This window comes from Kwoniella dendrophila, chromosome 11, assembly GCF_036810415.1.
Source record: "Kwoniella dendrophila CBS 6074 chromosome 11, complete sequence".
NCBI classification, from domain to species: Eukaryota; Fungi; Basidiomycota; class Tremellomycetes; order Tremellales; family Cryptococcaceae; genus Kwoniella; species Kwoniella dendrophila.
This window is the reverse complement of record NC_089486.1, coordinates 1,035,869-1,051,052: the sequence shown is the minus strand read 5'-3', so window position 1 is coordinate 1,051,052 and position 15,184 is coordinate 1,035,869. Positions and strand designations below refer to the sequence as shown.

General features: G+C 39.9%; 3 protein-coding genes across 3 annotated transcripts; all 3 read left to right on the top strand.

Annotated features, from left to right (window-relative positions):
- Positions 1-620: 620 nt before the first annotated feature.
- L201_007948 (uncharacterized protein) lies at positions 621-4,826 on the top strand (the record flags this gene model as incomplete). Its single annotated transcript, XM_066223649.1, has 5 exons — positions 621-982; positions 1,077-3,753; positions 3,820-4,440; positions 4,500-4,548; positions 4,633-4,826. The coding sequence occupies 5 exons, from the start codon at positions 621-623 to the stop codon at positions 4,824-4,826; spliced, it is 3,903 nt and encodes a 1,300-aa protein (XP_066079746.1).
- A 3,374-nt stretch (positions 4,827-8,200) lies between these two features.
- L201_007947 (uncharacterized protein) lies at positions 8,201-9,692 on the top strand (the record flags this gene model as incomplete). The annotated part of the gene is made up of 8 exons (XM_066223648.1): positions 8,201-8,484; positions 8,556-8,652; positions 8,737-8,894; positions 8,987-9,018; positions 9,118-9,191; positions 9,275-9,371; positions 9,512-9,582; positions 9,669-9,692. The coding sequence occupies 8 exons, from the start codon at positions 8,201-8,203 to the stop codon at positions 9,690-9,692; spliced, it is 837 nt and encodes a 278-aa protein (XP_066079745.1).
- Positions 9,693-11,945: 2,253 nt separating this feature from the next.
- On the top strand, positions 11,946-14,661 carry L201_007946 (uncharacterized protein; the record flags this gene model as incomplete). The annotated part of the gene is made up of 7 exons (XM_066223647.1): positions 11,946-12,204; positions 12,295-12,355; positions 12,557-12,874; positions 12,930-13,360; positions 13,426-14,264; positions 14,330-14,457; positions 14,529-14,661. The coding sequence occupies 7 exons, from the start codon at positions 11,946-11,948 to the stop codon at positions 14,659-14,661; spliced, it is 2,169 nt and encodes a 722-aa protein (XP_066079744.1).
- Between the last annotated feature and the right edge of the window lie 523 nt (positions 14,662-15,184).

Genomic DNA, 15,184 nt, shown 5'->3' with positions numbered 1-15,184 from the left:
AATTAACTGTAATCAAACTAATAGGTCAGTTATCAAGGGTTACTTGGTGGAATATCTTGGTCCGAGCGATTTAGTAAATTCGAACACCCTGATACGAAATTTTGGATATATATGAAAAGAGCCATATTCATAATGAAACCCAAAGGAGATTGAACTCAGAAGAACAAAGGAAGATACAAGACTTTCTCGGTAGGTTCCATATTTTTGAATATGACGATAAAGAAAGGAGTGTCGTAACACACAGACGTTACCCCGTGTCCTTGAGATAACATAATTCGTTCTTCTCGCTTACAGGAAAGCAGGAGTACGCAAATCTATCACTTCATCAACTCAAATATCGATAAGATTCTCCCATCGGTCGATCGTCGCCTCAACAATCTGAATTGGTATCATCCACTGCAACATCTTACTGTATACTATCTTCTGGTATCAAGTCGAAAATATCAATCGCTTACTATCGACTCTAATACGTGACAATACCGATATTAACGACAGCACGTTCCTCCAAAATCACCTCTCCCGACTAAATCACCCTTCCATAACAGACCTCTGCTTCCCGCTTCCCCAGCAACCGCTATATCCAGCTCCATTTAACTCTAGCCAGTTTAGGTAACAAGGTCATGAGACTTCTCAACCGACGATCATCGACAAATCTCTCTCAGCAATATCAACAGCCTACATCATCGTCTTTTTTACCTCTTCCTTCGGGTCCCTCTGTTTCACCATCAACTACCTCTTTTGAAAATGCTTTGTTGTCGAACAGAGATATGAAAGGGAAGAAGAAGAGGGATAGTCAAGAGATGAAGTACCCTCCTACTTCCTTCGGACAAACTAACTCGGGTTGGACTTTCGGTAGAATGAGGAGTGTTAAAGGTAAATCTAGAGCTACCCAGAACGACTTGTTATTAGCTTCGGAAGATGAGATCATGATAGAACCGAAAATGCAAGGAAAGAAATCTGTCAGGAACAGCTTGAAAGCCAAGTAGGTCTATTGTCAAAAACCTTTCTCGACGATCCTCCATAAGTATCTGGGACACCATGTACGCTGACATATGAATCTACCTATTTCTGAGCAGTTCCTCATCGCCCACTCCATATATTATCTCCCCCAGTCCTGATTCTAGTATCCAGCCTCCTTCACCAATAGTAATACGACGAGGACCTTCATCTTCCTCCGAAGTTGCCCAATCTTATGACTCTCATATTTACCCTCAACCAGATCAGCCTATTGTGGACTTCAGCGCGAAGTCGCCTGTAATCCCTCAAAATCCTTCTAGTCCAATAACTCCTTTCGATGTTATAGGACCGTCATCTGCCATTACTGCTTCCAGCCAGTATGACCAGACTGATAAGCCACTCCCCATCGGTCCCATCTCACCACGAAAGCTCACCAAGCGACGTCCCAAGTACATGATTCATGATCAGATAGAGTTGTCGGACATATTATCGACACCTTCCGCTCCTTCCCTTGCTCCGTCTGTTCACCACATCAGTTCAACTCCGACGAATGGCATGTCCAGAGCAGCTATACAGCCTTTGTTGACCGTACCCTCCTCTCGTCCTTTGCAAGAAGGCGCAGCGCCTCCTCACAACCAACACAGCTGGCAGTTGAATCGAAATGCTTCATGTTCAACTTATGCTTCGTCAGGTATGACACCTTCAACAGATGAATCAGGTACTTTGGAAACTCCAAACAACGCCGTGATCTTACCAGGCTCAGGAGAGGATAGATTGTGGGACCGAATTGGCGAACCTAGACCAGCGCTTTCCAGGGCATCTACATTCTCATACAAGGAAGGTGATGACAACGAGGGCATCCGCGCTAGAGAGAGTTATTTCCAATATTTGCAGGGTAAAAGAGATGTATCTTCATCTAGTCAAGCAACTGAAAGAGGTGAAATATTACTAGCGTCAAACACGGCACGGGGGGGATCGCCCGCTTTCTCTGCAAACGTCTCCGCCATATCATATACACCTACAAACTCCTCAACTAGTGAAGGAACTGCCCGTCTATCGAAAACTCTTAGATTGTCAACTTCCAACCATGAATTAAAAACAAACAGATCTGAAACTCTTATATCACCTAGAACTTTGACGAAGAAAACAGTAGCCTTTGAAGCAAACCCAACTGTACCTAATCTTGCCGGCACCACTCTTCAGAATGATCTACCAGTACCTGTTAGACCATCGTTGGCGCGGTTGCGGAGCAGCAGTTTGGGTAATATATCTCTCAATACGAATTCAGTATACAGCGTTGGAGAAGTTGCTACAGCTACCAACGCTGTTGTGAGCACTGCTCGAGCTATCACTTTGGACAAATCAACTGAAGATGCCATTCTAGCTGAAACAATCGATATTGAAGGCAGAGTGACGCAAACATTGGCAAGTTTTGAAAACGCCTCGGAGGCGATCAGGAAGGCTTTTGACGAGCAGCGAGAAAGAGACGATTGGCCGGTGAATCATGAATCAAACGGTGTGGTGCTTACCGATCTTCCCGTCAGAACATCTTCAAGAGAACCTGCGATCGCTAAATCGGCACCTCCGAGTCAACGCCTACCTTCCCCTCAAATGTCTCGACCACCTCTTTCACCGATTCTTCGCTCAGCAACTACGACCACCATGTCACCTAAGAAGCTCGTCTCGTTCAACTCGATTATTGAACCCGATCCCAAGGAAATACTACCTACCTCACCTAAACGGCCATTACCACCGTCAAGATCAAACAGTTTTGGTAGGCTCTGGAGAAGGTTATCATCGAGTGGGTCAGGAATCAAGGCCAAGAAAGGTCATACCTCATTCGACAAATTGGATGAGGATATTCCACCCGTACCCCAAACCAAAAAGACAGAATATTACGGTAACTTAACTGAATCACCTTCTAAAATATCCGTAAACAATCCGCAGAGAGTCATGTCTACCAGGATCAAGAGATCCAAAGGTTCGCTAGATCTAACATCGGTTAACAAAGAGAATCCCGATTTCTTCCCATTCTATACCAAGGCCGCTTACAATGATAAGGACGATCGACCTGCCACACCCTCATCTATCAACACGAAGAAGTCTAAGAACAAGAAAAGAACTTCGTCTATACCCCCGCCTAGAGCTCAATCTGTTCCGCTACCCATTAGAAGCGACACTCCTCCAGTCATACCACCATTATCACCTACACTTCCACTTAAAAACCCTTTGCCTCCAGGTGCAGAACCACCTCGCATTCCAGGCAGTCCGACTTCCAATCAGTACTCTTCACTGCATGAAGCAGGACCTAGCGAACAGCCTGTACGATCGTTTAGAAAGCTCTCTGCACCCGCTTCGAGCAATTGGAAGACGCCTCTTGGACCTTATACTCCACCTTTATCAGCTATAGTGAACGATTATTTCCGAGATACTGCTGAAAGCATTTTCAATAGAGAAGTAACCTTACATCGAACTTCACTTCATGAAGATGCAGAATACCAGTCTTACGATGCCAAAAGGAGGTATAGACAATCTTTGGTAGAGATTAAGGACGATCAAGCGTTTCAAGCAACGGTGGAACAGTTAGTCAAGCTAGAATCTGATGGAAGAGTTAGAATGACTAGAGCTGGTGGAGCTGCTCTGAGACAAGATCATAGGCCTCCGATGTATAGAACTCCTTCCAAGGATTTATTGGAAAAACAAGTAAGACAAGAGAATATCAGAGCTTGGTTTGTTACGCGAGAGTTGGTACAAGGTGAAAGAAGATATGGTAGATTATTGGCCAAAGGTGTTGCTGTGAGTATCTTCACTAATGGTGTCATTATGAGAAGCTTATCCATATCACTTTGCGTATTGCTACAGGCCGTACAAGTAGCAGCAGCAGCTAGAGATGCTATTCCACCTGTTCCACCTTTGCCGAGCACCAGTAATACCGACTATATACCTATAACACCTAAATTAGTTCAATTACCAGGACATTCCCGATCTGGATCAGGTAACATCAAAACCCCTTCAAGATTAAGACGATCAAGAACATCTACACCTGCCACTTCTACAACATCATCACCTAATTCATCTTCTATACCATTACCTTACCTTGTACCACCACCCAATACCGATTCACCGATCGAGATTTTGTTATCTAAATTACCAAAGTTATACGCTTTAAGCGTGTCGTTATCTGAAAGATTTGAACATGATCCTTCACCTTACGGAGTAGCTGACGCATTCGTCTCAATGGAGGAATTTATAACTAAAGAGATTTCCGAATGGACTGAGAAAATAGGCGAAATCGTTTTAAGTAATATATCGATTGAATTGAATAAGATCCTGGATCAACCAAAGATGACCAGAACCAACAGTAAAGATAGCAAGAAATCAAGAAGAAGAATATCCGAAGGTGGTGGAGCGATAAGTGGTGATGAAACTGAATTGGAAGACAACGAAGAAGGTGATGAAGGTAGATTGAGATTCGCTGATATTGTAAGTTTATCTATTCTGACCACAAGTGAAGATAATGCTGATAATGGATTTGGGAATAGATTATCGTACCTATACAGAGAGCTTCCAGATACAAATTACTTTTCCAAGGTGCGTTCTTTTCCCATTTCCAAGTATTGCGTAGCTTCATATTTCATTCTCTGTTCATACTGATGAATTGTTCTTGTACTACAGAGCTATCCACTAAATTACCTCCATCATCACATACCTCCCTCAAGATTCAACGGGCTTTGGAAGCTTCCATTCGATTAGCTAGCGAATGTGACAGATGTCAAAGTTTCGATTTGAATGCTTTAAGAAGACAGGAGAAGAAAACTAAAAAGATTAGACCTGTCAGTGTCGGTCCTGGTGTAGGGGCTTTGATGTGATTTGAGATGGGTTAGTGTATGGGATAGGCTTCATCGTGCTTCCGTTAATTCACGGTCATCCTCTGTTCCCCAAAAATACCCTCAATCATCCAAGTTCGCTTCCTCTGACGATTTTGTGCCAAGTATCCACGCCATTTGTCGTTTGTTATCTGTTATATTGTATTATTATCATTAGTGATCGTTCTTTTTGTAGATTAAGATAACCCTGCACATATATATCAAGCTATTTTCCGAGATATAACTATTATAATTAAAAAGCCAGTATCCTATAATCTTTCCTGTTACTTGTTTCCCTGCACTTATATATATGTTGACCTCATCATGTATTCCATACACGTCGCTTCAAGGGCACATCCAGTATATGTGTTTCTAGCGTCAGTCATCAGGTTCCCTTCCGCCTCCATTATATACAGGATCAGTGAGAGGTACAACTTGAATGAAGCGTACCTAGTGACATTCCAGTGGCTTGACATTAGTCTGTTGTGAAAAGTCAGTTGCGAGTATTATCAACCCTGAAAGTCGAAATTTTCAACATCACTGTACAGCATACGAGATATACAATTTATGCGAGATTCCCCTCTTGTGTCGAACTGCTAATGTCTTACACCGTGCCTCGAGTAGCGAATTTGTGAAGCGATGCGATGATAAGAATTCCACAGCATTTCGAATATTACTTTGTTTCAGATGATGTAGTTCGCTTCGTGAAAATAACTCTTCGGTGTTTCATCTTTTATACTCTGGTGAGTAACGATACTCGTACTGTGTAAATTATATGGCGAATGGAAATGAACAAGAACCAAAACGGAAAAATGGAGTGAAGGGAAATAAGAGGAGAGTTATACTCACAGGTCGGCCATACTCATAGTACATCTTCATTTACTGCTGCTGGTCTTGGTTAGGATATATGCAGTGTACTCGTACATCATAAATTGTTAATAGTAAGGAAGAATATGATCTCGGCATGATAGAAATTCAGCTCCGGCATTTAGGAAATCAAAAGATAACGTAACTCCGTTTTTCTTTTCCCTGCAGTTAAGTTACATTCAAATCTCAGGATGTTTAATAAGCTTTAAAGCTATCTTTTGAAGAAATCCTTAAAATCTCCTATCACCCCATCACAGGTACCCGTAGACATAAAAAGAGAAAGTCTTACCATTTCCGGTGGCTTTTCACAACTAGCTTAAAACTTAGGGATCAACGTGAGGACCATTCAATTGAATCAACTCGATGATCGATGAAGAAGAAGAAGACGATGATGATGATCGCCGCCGCCCCTTCTCTTCATGCTGGATATGCGACGAGGTTCAAAGTGTTTCTCCTATGACTACACATAATTCAGTTCTCAAGGAGCTCACTTCTCCTTGTAGTTCACTAGAGTGAGCCCGAGACGTATGATGTGTCTGTGACGAAGTCGCTCATAATAGCTTCAAAGCGATTACAGGCAAGTGTGTCCCGGAGTAACTGAATTTGAAGAAATGTGTCACATGCAGAGGGGATAGTCACCGTTTAACTATTTAAAGGTGTAGTCGTAGTTACTCGCATGGTTAATAACCTCCTGTGTATAAAGCTAAATTCCGCGGATATAACCATACGTAGCTGTACGTTCTTACGGTGAAAAGTATAAGCGAACGGGTGAAATATAGAAGCTTAGTAATGGTTTCATCTTTTTAGCTTGAACAGTTGATAGTTGGTAAGCCACACTCTAGATAACGGGTGACTACTACACTACAATAGACTTAAAACGAAAAAAAAAAAACGCCATTTCCGTCAAAAAAAAAAGTAGGAACCTAGAGTTCATCATCTTAACGTGATTATCAAAGAAAAAATTAATTTAAATAACGTTATCAAAAGGATCTACAAATCCCACGTTACTATACAGACACCTAATGAGCTTTCAACTCTGTGCTTTAAGTGAGCCGATAGGCAAAGATAATGTTCTCATTTTAGATTCACAGGTACAAATAAAATCAGGATCGTGTCTCTTGTATTATCATTACGAGATACAGGCCGATTCTCGATCCTTTTTGATCATCTTCTACACGTGAAAAACGCCAGGCGGATTAACAGAGATAGGCTTACCTGGTATCATTTTAAAGTTACCGTCTTGGCCGTCCGGTTATTCCGTTATCTTTCATTTAACATCTTTTACTATACAACCTGTTCATTTAATTTTGTGATTTTTTACATGAACATTATCGTAAGATCCGCAATGCCCCTTCCTCATCCCTATCTCGGTTACTCGCTGCAATGCCTTCATCAGCTTGTCGATGAATATAGAATTTAGGAATAGATTTCGAGATGTCTCTGAATCAGGTAGTCTACTATGAACTTATCCACAAAAGGTACTCGTCACTATTCTAGCTCTCTCACTTAGTGCTCTTCGGATCGTTCCTATTCCTCTTTATATACAGCTCGACGACCAGCCGACTCTGTTCCGCTACCTCATGGTTCCCATTTCATCCCTAAGAACCCTTTGCGATTTCGTGATTCTCAGAAGGGGATCTTTGAATTGACTTTCGTGATCATTTAGCTAATCAAGTTCCTTCTTTTCGTCTTCTAACCTTTATAGAATATAACTATCAGAATTGATATTCTGAAGCTTTGATTCTGCCGATATTCCAGTTACATACATGATAAACAGGGTTTAAGAGAGATTAGATGAAATCAAAAGTTTTCAAAAAAGTGAGACATAAAACATGGAAAAAGGAAAAAACAAGGTTAAAATCAATGCTTGATGATCTAAGCTAAAATCCTCTTCTCATGTTTAAACCTGACACATTACCCGCTCACACTTCACGGACAAACTTGTGTGCTCACTATTTCTTTCACCTATCTTTCATTAGTCTGAAAATTCATTTCTCGCTTCACATCGTCGAGTATCGTTCTTCCTCATCAACGTAATATTCTGTACAGTAGTGAAAGAATACGTTGTCTTACATGATGTATATAGTAATTCCCATAGTACAGGTATAATGCAAAGTTCTTCTTGGCAAAATATAGTTGATTTAACAGTTACAATTACCGATATCTATTAACCTGAACTCTTCTTTGCCCTATCCCTCTCACCTTCTGGAAAAAAAATAGTACTAATCGTTTCGTTTCGATCTGATAGTAATCTCATCACATTTTCCCCTCATAAACTTCTTTTTCTACTTCTGATCTATCTGATCTATTCTTCTATTCTTCTTTTTCCGTCTACCTATATCTCTCATAATCTTGTTTTTTTATCTTAACCTTTAAGGTATCTCACATCCTTATTCTCCTTATCATCCGTCTTCATCTTCCCATTCCATTTTCACCATCTTGATCAAATAGGTTTCAAAAAGTAAATTCAACCTCAGCGGCCAGCTCACACCCTATACAAAATAGTCAAGATGAGATCGAATTTATACTTGATCACTATACTATCATTGATAACATTATGTTTAGGTTTCCCACAACATAAAAGGGATAGTACGCCTACAAGTACTAGTGAAGGATTAATAGAAGATAATGGAAAATGGTCTTTACCTTTAAATCCACCTAGATTAGATAAAAGGTTATTTCCACAATGTTCAACAAATGCTGAATGTTTTAGAAAAGGTTTACCCCCATTAAAACCTGTAACTAAAACTAAAAGAAATACCTTACAACCTAGACAATCTGCTGGTGCAAATACGTAAGGTCTTTTCAACTCACAAAGCATTGAAACAAGAAAAGAACTTACTGATTCCTGCTTTCAAATCTTAGCGTAACCGGTATAATACAAGTTCTAGTTAACGGTAGTCCTTCATCATATGTGTCTGGAGCTGTAAATACAACTTATGGTGGATATGGTTTAACAACGGTAAGTGTAATCTGTTCTAATAAATTTGACTTTTTTTGATTTTTGACTTATTCACTTTGGTTTTTCGTTGATCCCGTCGAACAGAATCAAGCAGATGCAATGTCGGTATCATTTACACCAAATGGTAATACACCTGTAACGTTTACTCTATCTGCTGCCCAAAGACCTGCTGGTTTCCCATATCTTGCTTCAGTATATGGTGGTGGTGGAAGTGCAATGAATATTCAAACTACTGATTATTCGTAAGTGCCACTAAATCTGGTCATGTAAATTGTGTTTCCTAATATTCAATTGACTGAATATCCTTTTTGCTTTTCTTGTTTTTGAATAACAGATATACGTTCTTGACTGCTGCAAATGTTGTTAGTGAGTTATAGGGAAAATTCCTTCCTCTATACAATGCCATCATTCTTGGACTGAACATTTGTGACTGATATATCTATTCTATTCCTTCCTAATAAATAGTTCCCGTTGGACCTGCACAAGCTTCAGCCTCAAATAACAGATTCAACAGAGCAACTGGTACAGAAACTTCACTTGTAAGTCCTATTCCCACAATCAACTAATATTTACGTTGCACGTTTTGACTAATTTCTGCGACACAACCATTCCTAATATCTAGTTCATCTATAACCCTACAACTAGAGCTATAACTGTTCAATGGACCAATACCAATAATGCTGGAGTAGCTGCAACCATCATCTACGATGCTAAATTTGGTGAGTCGAGTTCCTTTTGAAACCATCCCACCTATCTTTATAGGCTTTACCTCTTATTTTGCATCATTTTATCCTATCATATGATCTTTTGATAATTCCAGATTATGCTCTGTATCAAATTACTAATATTCAATCAACAGCATTATTCTATTTCATTGGTAATTTCGCAGCATTCCAGAAAAATTATCCTAATGAAGGAGAATATGTAGTTGTGAGTACCAAAAGATCTCGTTCTTATAACAGCTTGATGATTGCATAAACTGATTTTGACTGTATTGCCTCTTTAACCTAATCTAGACATGGAGATTAATCCCACAATAAGAGTAAATCACTTTTTGGCAGAGGGATTTTCACGTTCGTTTTTAGTAAATATCAATCTTTCAACCTTTTAAATATAACCAAACTATTTAAGGACAATTACCAATTTGGACAATCATTTTTTCCAAATGTTTTCTTTTTTTTGTTTCGCTCTTATCCTTCTGGTTTCGAATATAAAATAGATTAGTAAATCATATCATGTAGCCTAATGTTTTCCCTTCATTCCTCACTTTCTTCTTTTTTTTTTTTATATAGACTTTTCCTTTTAATCTCTCGTAAATCATGACTTTGGTCGATATAGATATAATCTTGCTTTCAGTTCTTTCCTTCTCTAGTTTCTTTGATAGACAGACTTTTCTCTTATTTTGGACTTTTTAGGTTTATTGTCTTGATTTTTTCTGATAATATAGTAGTAAATACCTTCTATTATTAGTAACCTTTCATATCCGTAGTACTTCTTGATGCCCTTCTGTCCCTTTTGGAATCCTCACAGTTCTGGTAATTCTTATGATAATAATCAATGCATTTAATGTCCACCTTCAAAAACTTTTCTGTTCTAGCTTCTAATCTCCTTCATTTACGCTCCGAACGCGTCAATCCTTCAGTTTGCGGCCTCTGTGTCGCGCGAACGCGTAATAATTTATCAGTGAATTGATGATTTGCGGGAATAAAAAGTGAAGTAGTGAGATCAGTATGAGACCGGAATGGAGAATATCCAGCTGCGACATGTACTACAGACCTCTTTGTCTGCTTCAAAATCATTCGATGAGAGAACATGTACGAGTACAATCCGTTTAGTTGCAGGGTGTTTGTCAAGTCATTTCGTCATAACCCTCCTTTAGCGCAACATCCTTTGGTGTTTGATACCACGCGATCGCCCTGATAGCCCCACAGCGTCCTTGTAAGCGAAGTTGGCAGTGGAATCAACGACATGAGAAGAATGTAATGTCGAGCGAGTAGGGAATGTAATGTGCTAATGTGCTAATGTGCTAATGTGCTAATGTGCTAATGTGCTAATGTGCTAATGTGCTATTATGTGCGTGAAGGCATATATTGCACTCTCCTGATGATATGGAGGCGTTTATATCGACGCGTTTCGCGTTTCTCTCTTTACACGTAGAAAAGTTGGAATAACTTGAATATCGCTCCGACGCGACTTATCTTTATTTTTAGATTTAAACGTTGAGTGATTTTCATGATCGACAGGGTTTTGATGCGCACTCGAGTACAGAAAAAATGTGCAAATTTCTCTCTGCTCTCCTTTTTTTTGTTTTTTTGGCACATTTGGAAACTATAATCACTGCTGTACGATAATGCTTGGTACACTAGTAATGTATGGTGGGAAGAGGAAGAGCGTTGTACAATTTTACTCAGTTGCATGCACTCAAGAACATGAAGTAAAGATCAGACTAACCTACATATGACGATGCCAAAGGTATTCCTTTAATCTAATAGCTAGGTCCTTTGGCTTCTACCCCTATAGGTGAAAAAACGCCATCGTTTAATTGTTCTTTTAGATCTTTCCTTTTGCTTGGTTACTATCAAAGTATTCTCATCCCTATTCATTTCACACCGTTTAGATCAAAATCACAATTGATAGATATTTTATATTCAAATCACACCATGTATTACTACGTGTAGGATGCAATAATGAATGCTATGCCATATACATGCTGCGTATAACCCTGCTTCTATACCCTCAAAAATCAATGATGAAAATGATGAATGAGATTAAATACTAATCATTTTAGTGTGATCATGGTAACAAAAGTAGAATTTAAGTCAACTTTCTTTCTCTCTATTTTTTTTTAAAAGAATTTCTTGTTTCTTTCAAACCACATACATCTATAACTCCATATAAACCTTACTACTCTCTCATAACTCTTTTCTTTCTTACTGTGACTAATCGTGATCTGCAGTAGGATATCTCCACTCATCAAATACTCTTATCTTTATCTTGGCAGGCTTAGATAAAGATTCCAACCGACCAGAAAAAAAAAAATAGTATCTCATATTCAACTCATTCAGTAGAAATCAGTAATCGACAATTGAAACATTCTTTGATCGACAAGATACCATACATTCGGTAAGACAATACGAAACTCTACAAACTCAATACTGGTACGACATAACTCATCGTATCTATCATATTGCATTTATCTACAGCATCATTAATATATATATTGAATTGACTCCTTTGATATAATCACTTTCCACGTTCACAACCACATTCACGAATAAGAAAAACGAAATATAATGAAATTTTCTACGACATCAAGTATAGCGATTTGCGCGTCTTTCTCATCAATAATATTATCATCTGTTAATGCGGCCGGACCACATAATAGATTTGGAATAAATTCACATAGAAGACATCATGCAAGAGCTGCTGCTGCTTCAGCAGAATCAGAATTAGAAAGTACATCGATTCCAGAGGAATTGGAAACTAGTATAATAGAAGAAAGAGATCAATGTACTTTAGGTGCATGGCAATGTAGAGGATCAGAATTACATAGTAAGTTGAAATTGCTCCTTGCCACCGAGTTTCTTGCTGCTGCTGCGATCTTTCGAAAGAATCACTAATAATCGATCAAATGAACAATAGGATGTTACAACGATCAATGGAATTTTGTAACAAACTGTACAGGTACAGATATCATTTGTTCGTGAGTGTCTTATGATATTTTCAAGTTACATCCTATCCTTTCGGACAAAAGGAATGTTTCAACATCGCACAGATATTGTTTCATCGTTGTCTGCTGTTTGATCGTCCTACCCCTTTTCGAAGAAGGGATCTTTGTCACATGATAAATTCCTTCACAACCAATCATTATTTGCACAGTTACTGATCGTGATTCCGCGTCTAGTGACGGTTTATACACAACTGGTTGTGTTTGGACTTGGTCCGTTCAACAAAATGATGATGCCAACGAATCAGCAACTTCTTCACCTCCTTTCACTTCATCCGTGACAGCAACTGCTATCTCCTCAGCAACATACACAGAAACCGCTTCTGTTACCAATGGTAATCTCGTCGCTCAGCCATCTGCTACCGCTGGAACCGGCGAAAATGACGAAGAGGAATGTGATGATGAGGACGATCAGGATGAAGATGAAGATGAGAATGAAGATGAAGAAGATGATGATTATGAGGACTGTGAGGATGACGATCAAGAAGACCAAACGTGAGTGCATACACTGCAAAGGAGGATATATGGAGACTGATGCTTTGTACCACAGTTCTACCTACATCCCCGCTACACCCGTTGTCACTACTGTTTCGACTGCTGCCAGCTCTACCATCCCTTCACAAGCCACCCCTACTCCTTCTGTCATTGGTGGTCAACTGATTGCTGGTGGAAATGATGGACAATCTGATAATGACAATGACGATGACGATGAGGAAGAATGTGATGAATACGACCCAGATACTGAGGAAGATTCAGCCTCACCTTCTACCACCGCTTCAGCAACCGCTTCTACCTCAATCATTGGCGGTCAACTTTGGGCTGGAGAAAGTAATACGTGGGATAACCAAGCTTCTTCCACCAGTCAAGAGTGGAACAGTTGGGACCAAGCTACTGCAACCGCTACTTCTAGTTCAGCCTGGGGTAATGGTCACGGACATGGAAAAGGTCATAAATCATCTTCTGCTGATTGGAATGCTCCAAGTAAGTAGCAATTTTTTTTTCTATATAAAGCAAGACAGGTTTGAATCTGACGACGTATACTCTAGCCGCTTCATCATGGGATCAATCGAGTGAAGGAAGTTCGTCGATCTCTACCAATGACGAATGGTCAACCGCTACCACAACCAACTCATGGGATCAATGGTCTGGTCAACCAACCACCTCAGCTGCTTGGGGTCAACAATCTAGTATTGCATCTTCCGGCAAAATTGGTCAAGGATCCGCTACAGCTAGTGCATCTGCTTCTGCTACCTCTAAATCGTCTGGTAAAGGCAGTAATAGTACCACCGGATCACCTTCTTCTTCATACAGCAATGCACCACACTATGTCATCTATTCTGACTACTGGTTAACTGAAATGCCATCCGTAGATGTATTATCCAACTTCAACAGATTCATTTTAGCTTTTTGGATGACAAATACAGGAGCAGTAGATAATGCTCAATTCTGGGAACAATTAGATTCTCAAACTAGACAACAGGTTCTTTCCGACTACCACAACGCAGGTATCGCTTTGATGGTTTCAGCATTTGGTTCAACTGATTCACCAACTTCAAATGGAGCTGATCCTACTCAAACTGCTCAACAATTGGCTCAATGGGTAAAACAATACGGCTTAGATGGGGTAGATATCGATTACGAGGATATGCCTGCCATGAACTCTGCTAAGGCTGTAGCTTGGCTCGTTACATTCCAAAAGGAATTACGAAGACAACTTCCTGCCCCGTACATCATTTCACATGCTCCAGTCGCTCCATGGTTCACTTCCGCCAATGATTACTCTGATGGTGCCTACACCGCTATTCACCAACAAACTGGGGATGGAATCGATTTCTACAATATTCAATTCTACAACCAAGGACAAGGTGTTTACGAGGATTGTAACGTGAGTACAAATGCTTTTTGTTCCATACGTCACCTAGGAGTATGCTAATGTACCCTACAACATAGTCTCTCCTTTTCAACTCTGGTAATGATTGGCCATCCACCTCAGTATTCGAGATCAATTCTTCTGCTGGATTACCGTTAGACAAGATTGTTATCGGTAAACCTTTAGATGAGGGAGCAGCTGCCAATGGGTGAGTTTGAAGATATGCTGCTCGGCATCAGCGATGAGGTGTATATGCTGATCGATAATCTGTTTACTCAGTTTCGTTGATCCTTCTATACTTCACAAATGCGTTTCTCAAGCACAAGCGAAAGGCTGGAACGCTGGTGTGATGTTCTGGGAATGGACATCATCCGCACCTTCAGTCATGGGTACGGTCAGAGGTACCAACTAGAACATTTCGCGCTCTTTCAATTCGGAGTTCACGTCGTCTTACAACACTCACAACCATTCATTCTGAAAGTCCCTTGTTGTACCAATTATCTCAAATACCTCATCTTGCATTTAACGCATCTTTACGGATCTTACGGAAAAAATTCACTGTCAATCTCGCTTTTTTGGTCAAATTGTGGATTTACACTTGACATCAAGCCATCAGGCCTACGCAATCCGTTGATCGGATACCAACGTTAAGACGTGAACTTCTTGACGAGGCAAATTATAGAGACTGAATCTTGGTACTAAAAAACAATTGATGACTGGTAATTTGTCGTTGATGCTCTTTATACTGGCCTGGCGCCATCACACTTCTTACACGATACAACGGAACGATCTTGATGATTTGATATGCATATAATGATAGATATCTTCTTAACAGAGTGTATACGTTGCATGTGTACATTGTCTACGATATACACTGAAGCTATGCAAACGAAACAACGCAAGCACCTCAATAGAGATTCCAGTAGAGTATTCAG